The 26769-nt window shown below is 34.2% G+C and overlaps 1 protein-coding gene across 28 annotated transcripts in view; it reads left to right on the forward strand.

The window, feature by feature from the left end:
• PARP11 (poly(ADP-ribose) polymerase family member 11) overlaps positions 1-26769 on the forward strand; it is a 46519-nt gene that overhangs the window by 10198 nt on the left and 9552 nt on the right. For 10 of the 28 annotated variants that reach the window (XR_005654133.1, XM_039869095.1, XM_039869090.1 and 7 more), the window contains 8 exons: positions 13789-13857; positions 16155-16420; positions 17779-17907; positions 18740-18860; positions 21267-21342; positions 24387-24459; positions 24535-24665; positions 24807-24848. Coding sequence is in view for 27 of the 28 variants with exons in the window: in XM_039869095.1 (XP_039725029.1) it covers positions 17782-17907; positions 18740-18860; positions 21267-21342; positions 24387-24459; positions 24535-24665; positions 24807-24848 (569 nt within the window). In the remaining variant the exon portion in view is untranslated. Of the gene's footprint in view, positions 1-13788; positions 13858-16154; positions 16421-16833; positions 16989-17778; positions 17908-18739; positions 18861-21266; positions 21343-24386; positions 24460-24534; positions 24666-24806; positions 24849-26769 lie in introns of those variants that run through there. The other 18 variants (XM_039869103.1, XM_039869097.1, XM_039869098.1 and 15 more) reach the window with 9 other exon arrangements.

The raw sequence follows: 26769 nt of genomic DNA on the forward strand, positions 1-26769 counted from the left end.
TGAACCAAATTCTTTCACTAATTTTTCCTCTGAAAATGTCTATGAACTACTTCATAATTCTTGAGGACTGTGTTTTGAAGATGCTAGGAAAGACTAGAAGAGGGCCTATGACTGAGCCCAGGGAGTTCTAAAAATTACAGGCCGAATAAAAGTCAAGGTTCAAAGGAGATTGAGAATTCATGGCCAGATATCTAAGATGATCTGGAGAGTATGATTTTATGAAATCCAAGAAAAGAGTAATTCATGGCAGAAGGTAAATTATGTGGAGGAGAGGTTAAGTAAAATGAGGGCTGATAAAAAGTGCATAAAATTTAGCAATGTGAAGTTCACTGGAGATCCTAGCAAGTGCCTTTTTCTTTATTTTCCTCCTCCCTCCCTCCCTCCCTCCCTTCCCTCCCTCCTCCTCCCTCCTCCCTCCTTTCCTTCCCCCATCCCCCAGTGTGTGTGTGTGTGTGGAGAGAGAGAGAGAGAGAGAGAGAGAGAGAGAGAGAGAGAAAGAGAGAGCGCACGCGTGAGAACAAGAGCAAGAAGAATTAAGTATGGAGATGAGAGATATTAGGCCAGAAGTTAGAAAAGGTAAATTAGAGTGGATTTTAGAGTGCATGGAAAGTGGAGAGATAAACATAGTATATATAGACAGTTATAGTTAATAAGACACCAAAGAAGAGAAAATGGAATCCTAAAGGTATTCAATCCAAAAGAAGATAGAAAAAGATAAAAAAGGGAACAAAGAACAGGTGGGGCAAATAAAAAGCCAATAGTAAGATGATAAACCTAAGTATATCAATAATTAGGCCACAATATATACTCTAAACACTCCAGTTAGAAGGCAGATTGTCAAATTGTATTGAAAAGCAAAACTCAACTATAAGTTGTCTCCAAGAAACATACTTTGACTATAAAGACAAAATAGTATAAAAATAAATGGAAGGAGATATACAGTGCTAACACTAGTCAAGAGAAGGCTTGAATTGGTATATTCATGTTAAAGTAGATTTCAGAGATAATGGTATTATCGGGGTTAAAGAACATCATTTCCTAGTGATAAAGAGGTCAGTTAATCAGTAACATTCCTAAACATTTACACACCTAATCATAGAGCTTCAAAATACATGACTTAAAACTAACAGAACTGTAAGGAGCAATAGACAAATCCCATTACACTTGGATATTTTATTATCTCAATAATTGATAGAATAAGTAGTTAGAAATGAGCAATGATATAGTAGACTAGTAGACTAAAAACAACAGTATCGGCTAACTTGACTCAATTGACATTTATAGACCATTCCATCCAACAGCAACTTAAATACCCCTTTTTTTCAACTACACAGAGAAACTTTAACAAGATAGACCATATTTTGGGCCATAAAAGAAGTCTCAATAAATTTAAAAGAAACCAAGTCATATAAAGTGTACTATTTGATCAAAATGGAATTAAGTTAAAAATTAATAAAGGAAAGATCTGTAAAATTCCCAAGCACTTGGTAAATAAATAATATACTTTAAAATAACCCACTGGTCAAAGAGATAAAAAAGGGAAAATAGAAAATATGGAAACAACATGTCAAATTTGTGCTATGCTGCTGAGACAATACTTAAAGGGAAATTTATAAATAAATTAATGCCTGTATTGGAAAAGAAGAAATATCACAAATCATATCTTCCTCCTTAAGAATCCCCCCCAAAAAAAAAAAAAATTCAACAGGGGCAAGAAAATAAACTTTAGAGTGGAAATCACTGAAATGGAAAATTACAGAAAATCACTGAAACCAAAAGCTCTTTTGTGGGGGGAATATCAGTACAGTTAATAAACCTCTAGCTAGATAAATGAGGAGAAAAAGAATTACCAATTAAGAATGAGAGGTAACATCACTACATATTCTACAAACATTAAAGGATAATACGGGAATGTTTTGAACAACTTTATGTCAATATGACAACTTAGATGAAATGGACATACTGTATCTAAGACATAAACTACCAAGTTACCTCAAGAAGAAATGTTACATGAACAGCCCAATCTATTAAAGAATTTGAATTTGTAGAAAAAGCCTACCCCACAAAGAAAACTTTAGGCCAAGATGGTTTTACTGGTGAGTTGTAACAAACATTTAAGGGAGAAATAATACTAATTCTGCACAAACTTTCAGAAAATTGAAAAGAAGATAATAGTTCACAACTCATTCTATGAAGTTGTCTTTGCCCTGATGCCAAAACAAGTCAAAGACATTACAGGAAAAAACTACAGACTAATATCCCTATTGAACATAGATGCAAAAATTTTTTAAATTTTAGAATCAAGTATAACAATATATAAGAAGGTTAACGCATCATTATCAAATTGTGTTTATCCCCAAAATGCAAGGTTGCTTTAATGCTTGAACAGCAGTCAATGTAATTCACCATATAAACAAACTAAAATGAAAAACTGTATGATCATTCCAATGTATACAGAAAAACATTTGACAAAATCTGGTATCCATGATAAAAACTCTCGGCCATCTAGAAATGGAAGAGAACTTGCTCAACTCGATAAAGGATGTGTAGAAAAGGGTTAAACCCTGCACATTCTAAAGAAAGGCCTATTTCCATGACTGTTCTTTGCCTAGCTCCAGGGGACTGAGCTCTTAGAATCGATTGTCTAATGAGTGGATTTGCATGCCTGAGACCTTGAGCCATGCTATACCAGTTTGTCCAGATAGTTTATACTAACAGTGTGATTTATGGTGAATACCTGCTTTTTTCTCTGGAGGTCTAGAACTTTTGCAGCTGAGATTAGTCACACAGGTGCTATATGCTTCTCAGCAATATCATGACTAACTCCCAATACAAACCCTGCATACCTAGGTTCAGGTGAGCATCCCTGGTTGGCAACACTTTGCACTGGTTGTCATATATGGTTGCTGGAAGAATTAAGTATGTCTTGTGTAAATCTACTGGGAGGAGACACTTGGAAGCTTGTACATGTTTTCCTCCAACTTCACCCCATGTACTTTTTCTCTTTGCCTATTTCACTTCGTATGCTTTAATAAACTGTAACCATGAGTAGAACTTCTGAGTCCTGCGAGTCTTTCTCTTGTGAACCTGAGGGGTGATCTTGGGGACCTCTGACACAAGGGGCATCTACAAAAACCCTATATCTAACATCAAACTTAACAATGAAAGACTGAGTACTTTCTCCCTAATACTAGGAGCAAGGAAATGATGCCCATTCTTTAAGATTGTACTGGAGGTTATATCTAGTGCAATAGGAAGTAAAGTATATCTAGATCTAGATCTAGATATAGATGATCTAGATATAGATATATAGATTTCTATATAGAAAATCAGATGGAATGTCCAAAAATCTCATAGCACTCATAAGTGAGATTAGTAAGGTTGCTGGATACAGGATCCATATACAAAAATCAGTATATCTCTATGTACTACCAACATTCAGTCAGAAATTGAAATTTAAAATTAATTTTATTTACAATAGTACAAGGAATATGAAATATTTAGGCATGAATGATGTGTAAAATCACTAAGATTTTTAAAACATTACTGAAAAAACTTAAAGAAGACCTCTGTAAGTCAAGAGATATACCTCATTCATGGGTTGGAATACTCAATATTGTTAAGATGCCTCGAGACAGATCATTATGCAATCCCAATTAAAATTGAAAGGGCATAGAATAGCCAAAGCAATTCTGAGAACAAAGAACAAATTTGGAGTGCTAGTGCTACCTGATTTATTAGCTTCAAGGTAGAGAAAATGATTATTAGAACAGAATAGAGAGTCCAAAACTAGACCCACAAATGTATAGACAACTGATTTTTTATAAAAGTAAGATTCAGTGGAGAATAAACACTTGTTTCAACAAATGGTGGAATAATTGAATGTTCATAGGCAAGAAGAAAAAAAACAACTTTGATATATACTTTGTACCACATATATATGCAAATTAAAAAGGGATCATAGACCTAAATACAGCTATAAATTCTGTAAATTGCTGAAGAAAGCATAGGAGAAAACTATAAATTTTTAGACAAAAACAGGAGAAAAATCTTTGTAACATTGATTAGGCAATGATTTCTTAGATATGACCACAATCATGATCCATAAAAGAAACTGATAAATTGGACTTTATCAAAATTAAAAACTTTTGCTGTGTAAAACAGTGAGGAGAATGAAAAGCTAAGGCAAACTGGAGAAAATTTTTGTAAAGCATATATCTGAAAAAGGACTTGTACCTAGATATAATAAGAAACAGATCTTTTACCTCCTTAGTTAATTTCATTCCCAGGTCTTGTATTGTTTTCGATATAATTGTAAATGGGATTGTTTTCTTAATTTCTCTTTCTGAAAGTTCATCATTGGTGTATAAAAATGCAACTGACTTCTCAATATTAATTTTGTATCCTGCTACTTTACTGAATTCATTGATCAGTTCTAACAGCTATTTTTGGTGGAATCTTTAGGGTTCTCTTTATATAGTATCATGTCATTGGCAAATAATGAGAGTTTTACTTCCTTTCCAATTCGGATACCTTTTATTTCTCTTTCTTGTCTTATTACTATGGCTAAGACTTCCAATACAATGTTGAAGAGGAGTGGTGAAAGTGGGCATCCTTGCTTGTTCCTGATCTTAAGGAAAACACTTTTAGCCTTTCCCCATTGAGTATGTTAGCTGTAGGTTTGTTATATGTAGCTTTTATTATGTTGAGGTATTTTCCCTCTATTCCTACTTTGCTGAGAGTTTTTTATCATAAATGGGTGCTGGATTTTGTCGAACACTTTTTCTGCATCTGTTGATATGATCATATGGTTTTTGTCTTTCGATTTGTTAATGTAGTGTATCACATTAATTGATTTGTGGATATTGTACCAACCTTGCATCCCAGGAATAAATCCAACTTGGTCATGGTGTATGAAATTTTTAATATATTGCTGAATTTGATTTGCTTATATTTTGTTGAGAATTTCTGCATCAATGTTCATAAGAGATATCAACCTATAGTTTTCTTTTTTGTAATGTCTTTGTCTGGTTTTGGAATCAAGGTAATGGTGGCCTCATAAAAGGACTTAAGGAGACTTCCCTCTTCTTGAATTTTTTGAATAGTTTGAGATTAAGTATTAATTCTTCTTCAAATGTTTGGTAAATTTGCCTGTGAAGCCATCTGATCCAGAACTTTTGTTTTTTGGGAGGAGGAATTAGTTCTTAATAAATGGAATAGCATGGATGAATCTCAGAATAATCATGCTGACTGAAAGAAGCCAGACCGAAAAGGAAACATACTGTATGACTCCATGTATGTAAATCTTTAGAAAAGGCAAGTTAATCTGTAGTGACGTAAGGCAGTTTAGTGGTTGCCTGGATGTAGGGGCGGGGGCATGAAGAAACTTTTGGGAGTTATAGATATGTTCATCATCTTGATTATGGTGATGGTTTCATGAGTGTATACATTTGTCAAAACATCAAGTCATTTTTAAGTATGTGCAGTTTACTGTTTGTCAGTAATACCTCTATAAAGCTTTTTAAAAAGATACATATTGTTTTCTAATACAAAGTCTAGAAAGTAAAACTTTGCAAAATCCTTCACGGTGTTTGATACTAAGTAAAAGATACTGTGGTCCCAAGTGGAGGCACATTCTTGGCAGAATAGGAGTAGATGAGGGAACTTATGAGACTTGACCCTTGTGCTTTCCTAGAGATTTTACCTATCATTCTTATTTTTAATATATAAAGAAAGCCTTTCAAGTAATTTATCCATAATTTCTTATGAATTTTCTTTTTGTCCACTATCTCTGTTCAGTCGTCTCACCTCTTCTAGAGTCTCTTTATTGTTTCCTTTAGAATCTTTGCCCTTGAAGCTTCTTTTCAGATTGGTTATCGTTTTTTACCTGGCTGTAAGGGTCCAATCCTTTGTTTCTTAGCTTTTAAAAGGAATAGTTTTATTTAGATGTAATGCATACCACGCAGTTCGCCCACTTAAAGTGTGTGATTCAATATTTCTTTTAGTAGATTCACAGGGTTTTGCAGCCATTACCACAATTTAATGTGAGAACATTTTCATTACCCAAAACGCAACTCCTACTCATTAACAGTCATTCCGCCTCCTTGCCAGCCCTAAACAATCACTAATGTACTTTCTGTTTTTATGGATTTGCCTGGTTTGTGCATTTCAATGGAATCATCTAGTATGTGGTCTTTTGCATCTTGCACCTTTCACTTAGCAAAATGTTTTTAAGGTTGATGCATGTAGTATTAATGCTTCATTCATTTTTAAGGCTGAATAACATTCCATTATATATAAGTACCATATTTTTTCCCCCACTTTTTGGATATTGTGAATAATTCTATGAATATTTATATACATGTTTTAGTGTGAATGTATATTTTTTCTCTTCTTGGGTATATACCTAAGGTAGTATATATTAACTCTATGTTTAACTTTTTGAAGAACTGCAAACTTCTCTAAAGTAGCTGCACCATTTTACATTCCCATCAGTAGATATCTTACAGTGTGTGAAGGTTCCAATTTCTCCACATTCTCAAGTACACTCGTTATTTTCTGTCTTTTTGATTATGGACATCCTAGTAAGTGTGAAATGGTATCTCATTGTGATTTTGATGTGCATTCCCTGATGACTGATAGTACTGAGCATTTTTTCATGTACTTATTGGTAATTTGTATGTCTTCTTTGGAGAAATGTCTATTTAAATATTTTGTTCATTTTTAAATTGTATTATTTGCCTATTTTTTAATTGAGTTGTAAATGTTCTTTATTCTGGGAACAAGTCTTTTATCATATATGTGATTTGCAAATATTCTCTCCCTTTTGTGGATTGTCTTTTCACTTTCTTCAAGATATCATTTGTAGTACTAAAGATTTTAATTTTGATATAGTCCACTTTACTTGTTTTTTCTTTTGTTGCTTGTGTTTTTGGGGTCATGTCTAAGAAACCACTGCCTAACCAAAGCTCACAAAGACTTTTTATGTATGATATAAGTTAAGTAGGGTCCATTCTTTTGCATGGGCATATTTAGTTGCCCGAAAACTATTTGTTGAAAAGACTGTTCTTTCCTCCATTGAATCGACTTAGAACCTTTGTTGAAAATCCATTGACCATAGATGGAAGGGTGTATTTCTAGACCCTCAGTATTGTTTCCTTGATCCATATGACTGTCCTCAGGCCAGTCCTACACTTTCTTGTTTTCTGCAGCTTTGTATTAAGTTAGAAATCAGAAAGTATAAATCTCCCAAATGTGTTCTTTTTCAAGATTGCTTGGCTATTCTGGGGCCTTTGCATTTCCATATAAAATTTAGGATCGGCTTGTCAATTTTAGCAGAAGGTCAGAAGGAATTTTGTTAGGTATTGCGCTGAATTCATAGATCAATTTGAGAAGTCTTGTCATCTTAATATTATGTCTTCTGATCTATGGGATGTCTTCTTATTTACTTGGATTTTCTCTAATTTCTTTCAACAGTGTTATGAAGTTTTCAGTGTATACATCTTATACATATTTTGTTAAACTTACACCTAAGTATTCTATTCTTTTTAATAATTAATTAATTTTTTATGCTGACATTGGTAAATGAAATCCAATGAGTTTCAGCTATACATTTTAACAGTAAGGCATATATGTATTTACACTGTGTGTTCACCTCCCATAGTTAGATTTCTTTCTGTCACCATATATTTGACACCCCTTACCCCATTTACCTCCCCGCTGCCCCTCTCCCCTATGCTCTGGTAACCACTAGTCTATTGTCCATGCCCGTGAGTCTCTGTTTGTCCTGTACATTTGTTGCTTTTAGGTTTATATCCCACATATAAGCAATATCATGTGATTTTCAACTTTTTCTGTCTGGCTCATTTCGCTTAGCATGATTATCTCAAGGTCCATCCACGTTGTTGCAAGTGGCAGTATTTTATCTCTTCTTATGCCTAGTAATATTCCATTGTATATATGTACCACAGCTTCTTTAGCCAATCATCTATCGCAGGACACTTTGGTTGCTTCCATGTCCTAGCCACTGTGAATAATGCTGCTGTGAACATCGGTGTGCAAATATCTTTTCGGATATGAGTTTTCAAGTCTTTGGGGTAAATACCCAGTAGAGAGATTGCTGGATCATATGGTAGATCAATTCTTAGTTTTTCGAGAAACCTCCATACTGTTTTTCATAGTAGCTGTACCAATTTGCAGTCCCACCAGCAGTGTATTAGGGTTCCTTTTTCTCCACATCCCCTCCAACACTTTTTATTACTTGTCCCATTGATAATAGATATTCTAACAGGTGTGAGATGGTATCTCATTGTGGTTTTGATTTGCATTTCCCGAATAGCTAGTGATGATGTTGAGCATCTTTTCATATATTTGTTGGCCATTTGTATGTCCTCTAGGGAGAAGTGTCTGTTCAGGTCCTCTGCCCATTTTTTGATTGGATCATTTGTTTTTTGTTATTGAGTTGTATAAGTTCTTTGTGTATTTTGGATATTAGGCCCTTATTGGAGGCATTGCTTACAAATATATTTTCCCATTCAGATGGTTGTCTTTTTACCTTGTTGATAATTTGTTTTCCTGAGCAGAAGCCTTTTAATTTGTTGTAGTCCCATTCATTTATTTTTGCTTTTACTTCCCTTGCCTTTGAGTTCAAATTCATTCTTTAAGTCCAAGGTCCTTGAGTTTAGTTCCTATGTTTTCTTCTATGCATTTTACTGATTCCAGTTTTATATTCAGGTCCTTAATCCATTTTGAGTTAATTTTGGTGTGTGGTGATAGACAACAGTCTAGTTTCATTGTTTTGCAGGTGGCTTTCCAGTTTTCCCACCAATATTTTATTGAAGAGGCTTTCCTTTCTCCACTGTATGTTTTTGGCTTTTTTGTCAAAAATTATTTGCCCATATAAATATGGGTTTACTTCTGGACTCTCAGTTCTATTCCACTGTTCCGTGTGTCTGTATTGCTGCCAATACCATGCTGTTTTGATTACTGTCTTTTTGTGGTATAATTTGAAGTCAGACAGAGTGATGCCTTTAGCTTTGTTCTTTTTTCCTCAGGATGGCTTTGGCAATTCTGGGTCTTTTGTGCTTCCATACAAATCTGATGATTTTTTGTTCTATTTCTTTAAAAAATGCTGACAGGATTTTGATGGGGATTGTGTTAAATCTGTATAATGCTTTAGGTAATAAGGTCATTTTAATTGATTCTTCCAATCCAAGAACATGGAATGTCTTTCCATTTCTTTGTATTTTCTTCAATTTCTTTTAATAAGGTCTTATAGATTTCATTATATAGGGCCTTCACATGTTTCATTACATTTATTCCTAGGTATTTTATTCTTTTTGTTAAAGTTGCAAAAGGAATTATTTTTTCCACTTCTTTTTCTGACACTTCATTATTAGAGTATAGGAACACTATAGATTTTTGAACATTGATTTTGTATCCAGAAACTTTATTTGCTTATTGTTTCTAGTAGTGTTCTTGTGGAGTCTTTAGAGTTTTCTATATAGAGAATCATGCCATCCGTAATTAGTGACAGTTTGACTTCTTTGTTTCCTATTTGGATGCCTTTTATATCTTTCTCTTGCCTGATTGCATTCGCTAGGACTTCCAATGTTATATTGAATAACAGTGGCGATATTGCCAGCCTTGCCTTGTTCCTGATCTTAGAGGAAAAGTTTTTAGTTTTTCACCATTAAGTATAATGTTGACTGAGGGTTTGTCATATATGGCCTTTATTATGTTAAGTTACTTCTATACCGATTTTGTTACGTGTTTTGATCATAAAATGGATGCTGTATCTTGTCGAAGGCTTTTCTGCATCTGTTGATATGATCACATAATTCTTATTTTTTAATTTGTTTATGTGGTTTATCACATTAATCGATTTGCATATGTTGAACCATCCTTGTGCCTCTGGAATGAAGCCCACTCGATCGTGGTGTATAATCTTTTTAATATGTTACTGTATTCGGTTTGCTAGTATCTTATTTAGGATTTTCGCATCTGTGTTCATGAGAGATATTAGTCTGTAGTTTTCTTTTTTTGTGTTATCTTTACCAGGTTTTGGTATCAGGGTAATATTGGCCTCATAAAATGAGTTAGGAGATATTGCCTCCTCTTCGATATTTTGGAAGAGTTTGAGGAGAATAGGTGCTATTCTTTGAATGTTTGGTAGAATTCACTGGTGAAGCCATCTGGTCCTAGACTTTTACTTTTAGGTAGGTTTTTGATGATTGTCTCAATTTCCATACTGCTGATCGGTCTATTTAGATTTTCCAGCTCTTCTTGATTCAGTCTAGGAAGATTGTATTTTTCTAAGTACTGGTCCATTTCTTCTAGGTTATTAAATTTGTTATTATATACTTTTTCATAGTATTCTTGCATGATCCTTTTTATTTCTGTGATGTCAGTAGTAATTTCCCCTCTTTCATCCCTGATTTTGTTTATTTGTGTCCTTTCTCTTTTTTCTTTAGTGAGTCTAGCCAGGGTTTTATCAATTTTATTAAACTTCTCAAAGAACCAGCTCCTCGTATTTATTTTTTCTATTATTTTGTTTTGTTTTATCTTCAATTTCATTTATTTCTGCTCTAATTTTGATGATTTCTTTCCTTCTACTGACTTTAGACCTCATTTGTTCTTCCTTTTCTAGTTTTTTTAACATGAAGCATTAGTTGTTTTGGGGGCTCATTCTTGTTTTTGGAGATAGGCCTGTAATGACATGAACTTTCCTCTTATGACCACTTTTGCCATATCTCAAAAGTTTTGATACGTTGTATTGTCATTATCATTCGTTTCTATGTATCTCTTGATCTCCTTTTTTATTTCTTCTCTGACCCAGTTATTCTTCAGTAGCATGTTGTTTAATCTCCATGTATTTGTGGTTCTTCCTGATTTCTTTTTGCAGTTGATCTCTAGTTTCAAAGCATTATGTTCAGAGAGTATGGTTGTTATGGTTTCAACCCTCTTATATTTGTTGAGGCTATTTCTGTATCCCAATATGTGGTTGATTCTTGATAATGTTCCATGTGCACTAGAGAAGAATACATAACCAGCTGTTTGGGGATGGAAAGCTCTATATATGTCATTTATGTCCAGTTGGTCTAATGTGTCATTTAAAGATGTTATTTCCTTTATTGACTTTCTGTTTGGATGATCTGTCCATATCCGACAGGGAGGTATTTAGGTCCCCTACTACAATAGTGTTTTGGTCTGTTTCTCCCTTTAGGTCTGTTAGTAATTGCCTTATATATATTTGGGGCTCCCTTATTGGGAGCATAGATGTTAGTAAGTGTTATATCTTCTTGGTGCATGATTCCCTTTATCATTATGAAGTATCCCTCAGTATCTTGCTTTACCATTTTATTTTGAAGTCTATTTCATCCAATATTAGTACCACTGCTCCTGCTTTTCTCTGAATGCTATTTGCTTGAAATATCATTTTCCACCCTTTCTCTTTGAGTCTATATTTGTCTTTGGAACTGAGATGTGTCTCCTGGAGGCAGCATATGGTTGGGCTTTGTTTTTCAATCCATTCTGCAACTCTGTGCCTTTTTATTGGTGAGTTCAGTCCATTTACATTTAGGGTGATTATCGAAATATGAGGTCTTCTTATAGCCATTTTATCTTTTGCTTTCTGGTAGCTCGGTGTTTCCATTGCTTCCTTGTCCTTGTGTTTCTGTTTGTTTTTTTTTTGTTGTTGTTGTTGTTTTTGGTTGGCTTTTGTGGGTTTTCCCTTTGGTCCTTTTTGTTTTATGTTATATACTTCAGTTCTAAACCTTTGGCAAGTGGTTACCATTATGAGTATGTAAAGGATAGTTATATATATATTCATCCATTTTCTTCTACGTGTGCCTTATCTCTGTTCTCCTTTGTGTATTTGGATCTTTTGATCCTCCCCGTTTTCAGTCATTGTTGTCTCAATTTATCCCTATGTATGCTGAATGTTCATTACTATCTTGCTATAGCAACTCTCTTATTGTTTAAGCTTATAATGCCCTATTCTCAGTAAGGATTGCACTCCTCTGCTTCTATTAGCCTGCTAGTCACCTTACTCCTAATGTATTTTTTTTGTCATTTTGTTTTAGATAAGCTGACCCCTTTCAGTATTTCCTGTAATGCAGGCCTCATAGTGGAGAATTCCCTCAATTTCTGTATGTCTGGAAAGGTCTTTATTTCTCCTTCATATCTAAAAAAGAACTTAGTTGGATACATTATTCTTGGCTGGTAGTTCCTTTCATTTAATAGTTTGAATATTTAATTCCACTCCTTTCTGGATTGTAAGGTTTGTGCCGAGTAGTTCGATGATAATCTAATGGATTTTCCTTTATAGGTTACCGTCTTCTTTTCCTGGCTGCCCTGAGAATTCTTTGTTGTTGATTTTTGATAATTTTAATACAATGTGTTAAGGCTTTGGTGAAGGCCTTTTTGGATTGTGATAATTGAGTGTTCTGTTGACTTCTTGAATTCCAAGCTCCAGCTCATTCCTTAGATTTAGGAAATTCTCGTCCACTGTTTGTCTGAAAATGCTTTCCAGTCTCTACTCCTTTTCCTCGCCTTCGGTAATGCCCATTATTCTTATGTTTCCTCTCCTGATGATATCAACTAGTTGTTGTATTTCTTTCATTATTTTTCATTCTTCAGTTTCTCTCTTCATCCAATTTATTTCTAGATTTCTGTCTTCGATATCACTGATCCTTTCCTCCATTTGTTCGACTCTATTTCCCAAGCTTGCTATTTCATTTTTCAACTCTTGCAGTGTGTTCTTTAACTCCAGAAGTTCTGTTCGGTTCTTTTTGAGAGTTTCAGTCTCCTTGCTAAAGAACTCATTCTGCTCATCTAGTGGTTTTTTCGATTCCTGAAATCGTCGATATGATTCATTTCGGATCTCATTGAGGTTTTCAAAAGTACCAACCTGAATTCTCTGTCATTTAAGTCACATATTTCTATGTCTGTAAGCTTATTTTCTGGAGATTTTTCTCTTTCTTTCTGAAATGCTTTGTCACCTCAGTTGTTCATGGTGTTTAATGGACTATTTCTGCACCTGGGCATTAATGGAAGTATATTTTACATTTTTTCCAGAAAGAAGATTTCTATTTATATAAAGGTCTCTCTAGCCTATTGCAAAGAAGGCGTTTTTCTTTTGGTTTCCAGTAGGTGGCATCTAAGCCTCTTGGATCCCTGCTTTATATAAAGCCTTATTAATGCCTTTTATTTTCTTACAGATATTTAATCATGCCTGCTACCCTCATTCTCAGTCCCTGTCATTGTTAGCGACAGTGTTGGTAGCGTTTGCTCAGATTCCCCTGGAGCTCTGTGGTGTTTGGTCAGAAAATATGGGAGGAGGAGCCCTCTGGGTTGGGGGTTGGGAGCTGCGGCTCAGCCTCAGTGTTGCAACCGCGGCTGATAAAAATCAACTGTTGTTTTTCTGCTATCCCACTTCTCTGCTTTCTGCCCTGATGACTGGGCCTTGCCGCTGGCTTTGGGGAGCTCACAGCTTTCTCAGGCAGGGCTGATCAGGGAACTCATCGCTCCTTCTCCCCTCCCCCTCTTCCTACAGGTAGCTCCGGTGGCTGTGCAAGGCAGCTTCTTTGTTTCTCCCAGCCCACCGCCCAACACCCAGGGTTCTGACTTGTGGTAGTTCTTATGTGCGGATCCCACATTCAGACCTGCTGGTGTGCAGTTTGGATGTTTTTTGTTGAGTTTTAGATGTTCAGCTTATTTTTTTTTCAAGGGGAGAGATCTGGGGACGTCTTTTACTCTGCCATGTTTCTGACTTCAACCTTGTTTTAGTTTGGGCGACGACACGGGACCAAAGACAGCTGCTGCGTATTCCAAGACGAGCCCTAAAAGCAGGGGAAGGTATCCCACTTTCTAAGTATTGTATTCTCTTTGGCACTATTGTAAATGGAATTGTTTTCTTAATTTATTTTTGGAATGTTCATTATTAATGTATAAGAATATAATCGAGTTTCACATATTCATCTTTTATCTTCAAACTTGCAGAACTCTTTAGTTATAATAGTTCTTTAGCAGATTTTTTTAGAATTTTCTTTTTTTTTTTTAAAGAATTTTATACAAAATTATGTCATCTGCAAATAGAGAGTCCTACTCTCTTCTATCCAACCTGGATGCATTTTTATTTCTTTTTCTTGGATAGTTGCCCTGGCTAGAACCTCCAGTACAGAGTTAAATAGACGTAGTGAGGGCAGACATCTTCATCTTGTTTCCATAAAGTATTCAGTCTTTCAACAGTAGGAATGATATTAGCTGTGCGGTTTTTGTAGATGTTCTTCATCAAATTGAGAAAGTTCCCTTCAGTTCTAGTTTGTTGACCATTTTTGTCATGAAAAGGTATTGGATTTTGTCAAATTTTTTGTGTACTTAAATGATTGTTTTTTTTTTTTAATTTTATTAATGTGGTGCATTACATTAATTAATGATTTGTATGCTAAGCCAACCTTTCATTTCTAGGAAAAGTATCATTTGGTTATGGTGTATACAAGTTTTTATGTTTCTGCATTCAGTTTGCCAGTATTTTGATGAAGACTTTTTTTCTTCTATATTCATAGAGGACACTGCCCTCTTGTTTTCTCTTCTTGTGATGTCTTTTTCTGTATTTTTTTTTAAAAATTCTTAGTTTGTTTTAATCAGAATTCATATTGTCAGCCTCAAAGCATGTGTTGAGAAGTATTCCTTCTTTCATTTTCTACAAGAATTTGTGAAGCATTGGTATTTGTTTCTCATTAAATAATTGGTAGATTTTTACCAATGAAGCTTTTTACCTGGGACTAGACTTTTCTTTGTGGAAAGTTTTAAACTACTAACTTGATCTTGTTATTTATTATAGGATTGTTCAGATTTTCTCTTTATTCTTGAGTCAGTTTAATCATTTGTGTTTATCTGGAAATTTGCTCATTTTATCTAAGTTATTTAAATTCTTGGGATACAGTTGTTTATACTATTCCCTTATAATCCTTTTTATTTTCTTTAGATCAGTACTGATGTTTCCTCTTTGATTTCTTGTTATAATTTGAGTCTTCTCTTTTTTTTTTCCTTGTCAGCCTTCTTAAAAGTTTGTCAATTTTATTTTTCTTTCTAAACCAACTTTTGGTCTTGTTGATTTTTTTCTATTTTCTAGTCTCTACTTCTTTTTTTCCTTTCCCTTCCCTTTTTTATTTTCTTTCTGCTTGTTTTGAGTATAGTTGCTCTCCTCTTTCTAGTTATTTAAGGTAGATTGTTAGTTTTTGATTTAGAGATTTTTTTTTTAAATATAGGCATTTATAACTATAAATTTTCTTCTGAGCACTGCTTTAGCTGCATCTCATAAGTTTTGATATGTTGTGTTTTAATTTTGATTGACCTCAGCATACTTTTTAATTTCCCTTGGGATTTAATTTTTAACCCATTGGTTATTTAGTAATGTGTTTAATTTCACATATTTATGAATTTCTCAAATTTTCTATTATTGATTTGCAATTCCATTTTGGTTAGAAAACATACTTTGTATGGTTTCATTCTTTTTCAATGTATTGAAACTTATTTTATGGCATAACATATCGTAATGTTTCATAGTTGACTACAATCGCAGGAGAGTTGTTGGCTCTCCCTGGTTCTCTATGTTAAATTTCTGGGTTCTCTGCCATTCTGCATATATCAGAGCTTTAGGCTGCTCATTAATTGTTTTCCATCCTTTTTTTTTTTGTAAAGCCCTTAGGCATGAGATTCTCTACTTTCTGTTTCAAATAAAGTCAACCCCCTCAGGTGAAGATGTAGAGCTCTTTGTCCTTATAGCATGCATGCCTTTCCCCTGCAGTAGAATCCCTGGAGCTGGGGCTGGGGACCAACTTTTCCCAGAATGACACCCCAAATATTTATCTTAATGATTGCCTTAAAACTTATCCTTCCATTTTTTCTGGTTATTTTCAAAAGAAAAACTGAATTTAGGTCACTCTTGCTTTCTTTCTCTCATACCAAAATGGCCACATGACATAAACAACAATAGAAGGAAGAAGCAGGAGTTGTGAATAGTTAACCTGTATAATCGATTTTAAATTTTAAATTATTGACTTTAGTATCTAGTTGACATATGTAAAGAATATAATGGATCCTAAAACTGAAGCTCTTGATCATACGGTGTTCTATTTTTTATTTCCTAGCCAGTCAACTTTAAAATATGAAGGAAAAATTCAGAAAATAATCATAAAGCAACTTTAAAACATGAAGGAAAAATCCAGAAAATAATCATAAAGCATTCCTTGGAGAGAGTTTCAAAACATGAACATAAAATAACAAGCCCCCTTCATTGTGCTCAGGTGCTGTACTTGGTACTTTACTGCATTGTCTCATTCACTCCTAACTGCAAACCAATGAAGAAGGAGCCTTTACACTTCGATTTTGAAGAGGAAACTCTAGCCTAGGCAAGGTAATAGAATCTTATTCAAGGTTACACAGCTTCTGGAAACAGGATAGACATTTTCAATAATGAAATTAAAAGTAAATATTTTCTAAATGACCCAAGTAGTATATATTCTTTGTACCAAAAAAAAAAAATCAACTGTACAGTAAGTCAAATTTTCAATGGTTAACCCAGGAGAAGGAAGGTGAGAACATACCAGGAATGAAAGTGATGGTCAAAAAGCTCTTTAGCTTTATCTTGAATGTTTTGATTTTTTGCAAAGACCACGTTTTCATATATTAGTTGTATAAATTAAATTAGTAATTAGAAATCTTTTTTTCTGTCCTCATTAAAGAGTGAGGACAGAAAGCCACATTCCAGATAAAGTTTTATCTTCTTTGACTAACCTCTTTGCCCCTTTTCTGATAACCTCCTCTTCATCATAGTTTTCACCCAAGAATGTTTAAAACGTTTCAAAGATGATGCGTCCATGAGTTACTTGATATGGTTAAGATGATAAAAATCATTGATAATGAACGATAAGGTGGTACACCCTGGTGGTTAAGTACACAGACCCTGGATCCAGACTGCAGAGGTTTGAATCATGGCTTCCTCACTATATGACCTCTCTCTGTGCCTCAGTTTCCTCATTTATAAATTTGGTATAATTGCACCTATTTTATAGGGTTATTGTGAGACCTAAATGAGTTATTATCTGAATAGTACATAGAGCAGTGTTTGGCACATAGTAAGAGCCATATAAGGTTATTATTATGATCCTAATGCTCAGAAAAAACTATGAAAAAATTTTATATATCTATCCAGACTTTTTTATGTATATGCCCATATGTATATACATATACAAGTACATTCATGTGGGTAAATAGAGATGTATTTTAATTAAAATTAGATTATACTATTGCTATTTATTGTAACCTTCTTTATACTCAACACTATATATTATAAACATCTTTCCATGCCATTAAATGAAATAATGAATGTTTAAAACACAAAATATGTATTTGGTCATAATTAATTTGATAACATGGATCCTTTTAACCAAAAACATGAACAAACATGCAAGACAGGAATTATACTGAGAGTCTGGAGTGCTTATAGATTTTGATACAGCTTACTTAAATGGTTGAATGGGCATTGGTGTATATTGCCTAAGTGTATCAATTTTTGTCTTGTTAAGCAATGATAGTCAACATTTTAAAATGTTTATCTTAAGAACTAATATGCACGACAGAATGCTATTTTTAAAGTGTCATTGGGGGTAAGACATTTGGAACGTAGTGCTTTGTAAGAAGAAAAATTATTTGTAAAACGTATATTGGTTATTAAGAAAAATATTTCTTCCTCCAATCTTTTCGCCTTTTCAGGAGATGTTTCACAAAGCAGAAGAATTTTTATCCAAAACAACTGATAGTGAGATGGATGAGATGGACACGTCAGATACTCAGTGGGGCTGGTTTTATTTGGCAGAATGTGGCAAGTGGCACATGTTTCAGGTATCACTTTTCATTGAATATATAGCAGATGGGATTTAGATTCACTTAGATCTTGTTGATGGATAAAATGAGAACGTGAAAAAAATCAAACCTTTAGGAAATCAGATCATTTAACTAAAAGAAAAACTAGAAATCCTACTAGTCCTTTTCTTTTCTCCAGCTTTTCACAATAGTTTATTTAGAAGAAACAGTATACGTTTACCGTGTGTACAGAGGGCAATTGTCACTGAGAGTTGCATGGTATCAGTACATCTGAGCAACTCCAAGTTTGATTTTGTGGACAAAGAGAAAGGGAAAAGAACAAGCCCAAATCAAACTCCTTCTGTACAACAGGTATTATGTTAGGTGTTGTACATATGTCTTCTCCTTTATCTTCACAACAACTCTGAAGCAGATGGTAACACTCATTCTTATAGTCAAAGAAAATGAAACCCAGAAGTTCATATAATTTGTCCAGGGTCACACAGCTAACTAATGGTTAAGATGAGATTTGAACTCATACTCAAAAGCTTTTTTTTACTTACAAGGCTACTTAAAGGAGTTTAATTTGAGCCACTTAAGATGTGTAATTATTATAATAATTTGTAAAATTTGTAATAATTTGGAAAATGGCATTGTAACCAGTTGTTGAAGTTTCTTTGCTGGAAATCCTTGACCTATGTTTTACATGCTGGCTTAGCTGTGATTCTCCCAGTGTGTTGGGATCTAAAACAGGAGATTAGTTAATTTCCCTTGTCCCTCCATCTCTGTCTCTATGACCACAGTACTACCTCTGTGGCCAAGCCATTAATGTGAACAGCTGATAAATGAAACTTTCTGATTTGTCTTAAAGCCGGATACCAACATTCAGTGTTCAGTTAGCAGTGAAGATATCGAAAAAAGCTTCAAAACAAATCCTTGTGGCTCCATTTCTTTTACTACTTCCAAATTCAGCTACAAGATAGACTTTGCAGGTATGTTTTTTTCCCTAATAGTTGTGTGTTTTTTGTATATCAGTGTGGTAAAATCTATAGTTCTGAAGATCAGGATTAGTTGATACATTTGTAAACAGTAAATTATTTTTGTAATACATAAAAATACCTCTATAAAAAGTCAGGATTTAAAATCTTGAGCAACATTGTTTTTTATAAAAGAGTACTACTTATATGCTTCTAGATACTGATGTATATGAAGATTGTCATATATTCTGAGTTCATGTAATGCTTCTCTTTTAAGGAACACAAGCACTTTTAAGCTATTGTTTTATTCATCATCCCATCAATCTTTTGAAATAGATAGGAACCTTTTTACTTTAAGGATCAATCCAGGAGGTTAAGTGACAAAATCATAGGTAGTTGGTGAGTTCGAAGAACAAAGTTCAGATGAATGGCCCACCTTTTGGTTTCCTGGTGTCTTTGCCAGAAAATTATTTCTTTAATAGACATTGCCTTCTGCCCATTTCTGATTTCATTGGCCCTTTCACAGATTAGCCAGCTAATCTGGAAATCAGCCACACTTTGGATTTCATCCATGACATATGGGCATGTTTTTAGGTATCCCATAAGAAAACCGTCAGAATCAACCCCTTCACTTTCAAGCTGCTATAGTCCCAGCTGTTTGCTGCTTAGAAGAAAACAAGACCTGGATAGAGAAGCTTTCTTAATAAAAGTATATTTTAGTTGCTACACAGCTCTGTCCTCTAGCAGTTCTTTCCCACTTTCTGTGAGTGGTGACTTTATGACAGAGTTAGTAGTATGTTGTGGTAGGATAGGGTGGTGAAACCTTAGGAAATTTCCTGGACGAGCCAAGGCCCAGAAATGGTGAAGGTGATTTGTCTAGTGAGAGGTTGATGCAACAAAATCTCTAAGATTATTATCCCCTCAAAGTTTTTTTTTTAATCAAGAATTGAAACTGTTAGATTCTTATTATTGACTAACCATAACTTTTTTTTTTTTTAATGACATTAGGCAAATAGGCTGCCTGTTCTTAAGGGGGCCCTGACATTTGTCTTTCTGTAACAGTCTAGACAGAAGGTAACTGGAAGACATTTTAGACTTATGTACAAGTGCCAGTTTTGAAGCAATACTGAAACAATTATATGCACAGACATCAGTCTCATATAGAGGATTAAGTTTATTAAAGCATTTGATAGATAATTCAGCAAGCAACATGTTTCTGAAAGAATATTTTCTAGTAAATTGTAATTTTTGGAAGCTTTCTCTCCAACAATGCAGTTTATTAAAATATTTTTTTAATCAAAGAATAGGAGTCATATATAATAACTCAAGTTCTCCAACTCTCTATATAATGATGCTGTTTCAAAGATATATGTATTAATTAGCATTTTATATGTACATTTGGAAAATTAACCCCAACCATTCTACCACAAGCATTTTATAGAGAGCTCAGGTTCTCTCTATACTCTATAAGAATGGTGAAAAGTAAACTCAAAATGCTGCGATATAAGAAGACACCACAGGTTTCACTCCATGTAATGAGATGACCTCTCTTTATCCCTGCACAGTGGTAATGCCATTATGTGCAGAGTCTAGGAGAACACAGAAAAGGGCAGAATATACAACATACTTTATACAGCATTTGCCCGGATGGATAAATCCCTTTATTTTGGAATGGAATGATGCCAGTTAGATAAGATAAACTGACTAGAATCTCACATTAAAACTTAGTACTTAATTTTGTGGGAATGGAGAAATGGGCCTGGTAAATATTGCCACCACTGAGGCATAGATGAAAGAAGGGAATGATACCTTTTGTTAATTAGTCCTTTATCACTAGAATCTCTTATATAAAGTATGTATGAATTGAGTCTAGCTAGGTTTTCCATTTTTTGGTTTAGGTATACAATTTAAAGAGAAGGCAAGAATTGTACAAATTTTTGAAATTCTGTGAATTGTGCAAGTTTTATAATGGTAATGTGGTGGGTTTTTTTCAGTAATTTCTAAAATTTGGGGAGAAACCAAAATATATTTTCTACTTACTAAGCCAACCAGAAGATTCAGTACTATAATTTCTCTTTCCAGTACTCTTAATATTCCTAAGTTTAGAACTCTTCTAGTTTAATGTCAGTTTAACCTAAGTATTATATAGAAAGAAATTGACCCTTCTTACTAAGCAGTGTATAAAATGAGCATTCTTAGGTGTGAGCTTCGATCAAGTAATGAAGCTTTGCTCCCTAAATAGCACTTTTATGACATCATCAATAGGTAAATGGTAAAGTATCTTTAATATACTACATTTGTCATCTACTCCCAAAGCTCCATGATTCCTGATCATAGTGTAGGGTGGCTACAAATCTTCATGACAGTTTATAGCACAATATATTTCTATGACTTACCTAATATCTTTGTCTTTGTATACAGAAATGAAGCAAATGAATCTCACCACTGGAAAAGAGCGCTTAATAAAAAGAGCCCCTTTTTCTATCAGTGCTTTCAGGTACCGTAAGAGAATGGGAGTAGGAGTGGGCTTTTTCTCTCTCTTTTCTTTCTTAATATTTGACAGAGGAACAAATAGACTGAAAATATTTTGGTAGGTTATTTAATGATCTTATTGATCCTTTCATTACTGTATTTTACGTTAGTCGATGAAATAGCAATATTATTTTCTGCCCATGTTTCCTTTCCTGTTATCCTTTTAATATCCCTTTATATATTTATATTTTTCAATTCTTTAGAACAATTTGCATGGTTGTTAAAAATGCCTTATGGTCTCTGCTATAAATCCTTAAAATAACCTACTGAAGTAAGTTTGAATTAACTTGGAAATACTCTCACAGAACCATCCAGTCATTTGGGTCATAAATCATAAGTAATTTCCAACTTTGTTTCCATCTCTACTGATCTGCACTGGGCAACTCTTAGAAGTAATTTTAAGTCTGTAGTGACTAACAGAGACCTAAGGAAGGTGGGAATAAGAGGAGACAACAGCACAGCTACCTCTTCCCTGGGTCAGGATTGCAAGTTTGCCTTTATCTGTCTCTCACTTTATATTTCGTAAAAAGAGAAGTATAAATGCCATGAATAGAATTGAAGGGAAAACTTAAGCATGTCTCTCCTATTTTCTGGAATGATTCTTCAAGCAAATGTTGAAATTCTTGCTTTTCAAAGAATTTAAAATGAAACAAACAAAAAAACACTAACATGTGAATTGTAAGGGATACCCATTTGCTCCTTCCAAGGAGATATTTTGAAACAGAGTAAAGAAATAAAATTTTTAAGTTTCTGTCATTTGTTCTGTGAGGCTTTTGGCTTATATTTTATTTTATTTTTACTTATTTTTAAATTAAACTTATTGGGGCGACATTGATTAATAAAATTATGTATGTTTCAAGTGACTTGTATTTTAGCATCATGATTTTAAAGATATTCAAGTACTTATCTAATGAATGCTCTAGTACTTCTATGGAATGTAGAGAATATTATTTACTTACCATACACATCATATCCTCATTCTTGAGTGCAAGGAATATAATAAAGGAATTATTCATCTTAAAAGAGTGTGCAATGTGGGGGGAAAATGAGACATAATAATGGAAAATGTTATTATTACTGCATATTATTGTATCTGGTATACTTCAGTGGGGAGAAGCAGCACATGAAGGGGTCAAGCACTTTGTTCTCTCACAGACTATATGAACCATAGAACGAAAACAGGAGAGGGAGAGAATTAACCAGAATGGAGGGTAGTAAGAAAAGATAGTAAAAGAGGAAGAACAGTTAGGTAGGATATTGTAAGAACATTGAACATTAATTACACGCAAGGTACATAGTACATATTTCCCATTGGCAAGGAATTTACAGTTAACCAAGTCTGTGGGCTACAAAAATTTTTAAAAAAAACGGACTTTTCCATAGCTAAAAGATACTTCAGGCAAAATTTTTTAAAAATTGGGTAAACTATTGTTCCTCATTGTCACAGTCAAAGGGTTCATCTCTGTGGTTATATGAAGTACTTGTGTGAATTTCTAAGTAGAAGACCAACAACCCATTAGAAAAATGAGCAAAGAATTTGAATAGTTCATACAATCTCACTCATAATAAGAGAAATACAAATTAAATCAGACTATTTTTTACTATTAGATTGATAAAAATTCAAACGTCTGATTATACACCTTTTTGGAGAGATTGGAAAATAGGCATTCTCTCCATTTCTGATGGGAATGTCAATACAGCCTTTAAGGAGGTTTGAGTGGTATCTGTCAAAATCATGAATAAACATATTCTTTGACATAGAAGTTTCATTTCAAAGATATCATGCTACAGATTGACTAATGGGCATGTACAGTGACAAGTGGACAAGCTAGTTCTTAGTAGCATTCTTAATGGTAGCAAAAAGTTGAAAAAGCTGAATATTATCAATAGGGGACTTGTTAAATAAATTATGGTGTATCCATACATGGAATTCTGTGCATCTGTAGAATAGAATGTATTCATTCATTCAGCCAATATTTATGGAGTGTCTACCATGTGCCAGGTTCTGGTAGGGACTGGGAATGACGGTACCTTCTATCTACTGATATGGAAAGACCTCTAAGAATATCGTAAGTGAAAAAAAAAAGCTGCAAAAGACATATGTTTTATGCTACCATTTGTTTGGTGGGAAAAATGGCTTCTGTTAACCTAAAGAAGTCTGGAAGAATACCCAAGACTGAAAAGAACTTTTACTTGTAGTTGAGGCAGGAGGTAAGAATTGGACAGACCAAGGACTGGAGTGCGGGAAACTATTAATTGTTTACTTTTTTATGCTTAACTCATTTTTAAATTATATGATTCTATGATCATTTCAAAGTTGAAATGAGTTTGTAAAAATTAAGCTAAAGATAGGCTTGAAATGTATGAATTTCTTCCGATAACTTCCAGGCACCAGAAAGGATTAGTATGCCAGTTTCAGCCTTTTGCCATCGAGCTCCCCAAGATCACTATTTTTTTTCTGTGTTCTGGCTTCCATATATGGTAGATAGTTTTCTAAAAGTTTTACTGACTGGCTCCACGGAGTTCATGTGAACCGTGTAGGGGAATAGTGGGCAATAAACAGAAAGGTTTAGGTTTGAGTTAGATCTTGAAGGACATTGAACATATGGTGGAGGGGTTGGATTTTATTTAATGGGCAGAATAACTTTGTTACAGTTTTAAATCAAGGATTTTATTTTCCCCTGGAAATTTATTTACCTAAAACCTTACTTATTTTAAAGAAATTTTGGAAAATTCAGAAAAACAAGACAGATTAAACAACTGTTTTTGAAATTTTCATGTTATGTAGGATTGAATGTTTTCCATCAAAATTCTCAATTCAGCACCTAAAATGTAGTACACAAGTAGACATTCAGTAAATATTATAAAATAAAGAAACCAAGGGTCATACTTAACTGCATTTGTCGCAGTACCCCAAGCATGAAAATTCGGCTTCAAAGATAAGTCTGAATTACTGATAGTAATTATAATCAGCTTCTAATATTTTGTTTTGTCTTTTGCTATTTAAAGTTACATCTGTGAAAATGAGGCTATCCCCATGCCACCACACTGGGAGAATGTGAATACTGAAGTACCTTATCAGGTAAGAGCAGAACTGACTATACTGTGGAAGAGATGAAAAAGAGACTCCAATAAAACTATCAAACTTCTTTTCCAGCTTATTCCTTTGCACAGTCAAACACATGAATATAATGAAGTCGCTAGTCTCTTTGGGAAAACAATGGATCGCAACAGAATTAAAAGAATTCAGAGAATTCAAAACCTAGACTTGTGGGAGTTCTTTTGCAGGTGAGACAGTTTCTAATCTGAACCCTCTCCTTGGCCTCTAAGACTTTTGTAGTCTTAGAGATAGTGAAGCACAAATGTTTAATGGTATTAATTTTCACTGGTGCTGTGTTTTTCTCTTGCTGTTTTGACCTGTTCTCTCAGCTGTCTACTTCAGCCTTCTCAGGGAGTGAAGAGAACTGCTCTGTAAGTAAATGCCAGGCATTGCTTACAACACTGTACTGTGATGTTAGTGGTCAAAGTCTCCTGGTACTCCTAGAAGCTCTCACTCCTTTCCAGGTTTGGAGCTGTGCATCTTGTCTTAATCAGCATTGCAAAGGAATCTGGGAAGCTGTTTAAAGTTTGTGGATATGAGTTTGTTGCCTCAGACTTTTGTGTTGAATTAGAACTCTCTGGAAATAATGTTGAATTTCTTTTTAAACAATTACACTATCTTGCCTGTAATCATTTGCTTGTTTAGTAAAGCACATAGTAAAACATACCTGCAAATTTCCTGTTTCGTCCATAATTTATGTTGTAGATTTAAAACCTCAATTCACTACTCACTTTAGGTTGGAAATGACCCATTGGATTGCTCAGTGTGTGCTTAACCTAAAAATAAAGCCCATTACAGAAAACTTAAAGGTATTGTCCAAATTAATCTATTTTAACAACTATTACCTAAAATAAGTGGTTTTCTGAATAATTTTTTATTAAATTTGTGTATGAGGTCTAGTTTCTAATATTTTTGATATAAGCAGACCACAAATATTTATTCAGGAAAATTTCAAATAATAGAGTTTACTATAATGAACCCCCACATAGTCATCATCCTGATTTCACATTTATCAAGATTTACTGCATATAACTTACCTCCTTTTTTGCTATTATTGTTGTTGCTGAGGTATTTTAAAGCAAGTCCCAGACTTTAACTCATTTCATTCTCATATATTTGAAAATCAGGCTGACTTTTGTTTGTTAGTGATACATGGAATTCTTTAATGCTTCTGGTAAGTCAATTAATATGGCCTGAGTAAATTGTAGGTTTTATTCTCTCATAGTAAAGGGTTTTGGGATTGCATTCTTTATAGTCTTGCGTCTTTGGACAAAGCCGAGTTTAACTGAGTTGAGATAGTTTTATTCAGTTCTTATTTAGGTGATTCTTTTTTTAGAGGAAGATGGAAGCCTCTCCTTTTTATTTTATTCTCTCAGGAATAAAGTAAGTTTTTCTCAAATAGTCTGATGAAAACGTCATTATTTTTAATGGAGTAGAGTTTATATTAGTCTCCTTTATAATTTGAGTCCTCAGTTAAATCCTAGGGGTAAAATTTATCAGTGGATCCTCAAAACATTTTTTGTTAAGAATTTCACTGAAAACAGTTTTTCTCTGTCGATGCCCTTCATGATTTTATGTATATTGGTGTATAGAAATCTATGATAGTAAGTGAACCTGCCACCTGCTATGACAATAAAAAATACTAAGTCTCATTATAAAGACAGCCTGTCATTTTGACATCTCCCTGAAGAGCTAAAATAACCAAGTCAATCTCATTGTCATATAACCTATGGCTCACTATATAGGCGGTGAGGCCCATGTGAGTCCATCAGGCATCAGTTTACGTGTTATCCAGGTCCTTCTTACTTCTTCTCTTCTTTCAACAATACGTTCTAGCACCTCCTTTGTGACAGGCACTATTCTAGATACTTGGGATATAACAGTATACAGGACCATAGCTTAGGAGCGAGGCCATTGAACCACCAAATGTAAGGAAGAGCACAGGGAGGGCATCATGGAGCACACAGAGAGGGTATCCACCCTTGCTGCCAAAACTAGATATGTGCTGTGGAGCAGGGAGAAGCATTTCCTAAAGCAAGTGTCATTTAAGCTAGATGTAGGTAGGAGAAGGGAGGGCATCCCAGGCATCGGGAACAGCATGGGCCAAAGTTTGATTATACTCATAAAGCATTAAGAGAAAACTTTAAATAGAGCAGAAAATAGGATGAATGGTTATAGAGAAGAGCCTAGAAAGGTACTCGAGAGGTAGAGCTTGCAAGAGTTTGTAGAAGAACCACTAGGGTAGTCATGTGATTTTCTTCAGTAATCTTACTTATGTTGGACTGATCCAGA

Source organism: Pteropus medius, unplaced genomic scaffold (assembly GCF_902729225.1).
Source record: "Pteropus medius unplaced genomic scaffold, Ma_sr-lr_union100, whole genome shotgun sequence".
Classification (NCBI taxonomy): domain Eukaryota; kingdom Metazoa; phylum Chordata; class Mammalia; order Chiroptera; family Pteropodidae; genus Pteropus; species Pteropus medius.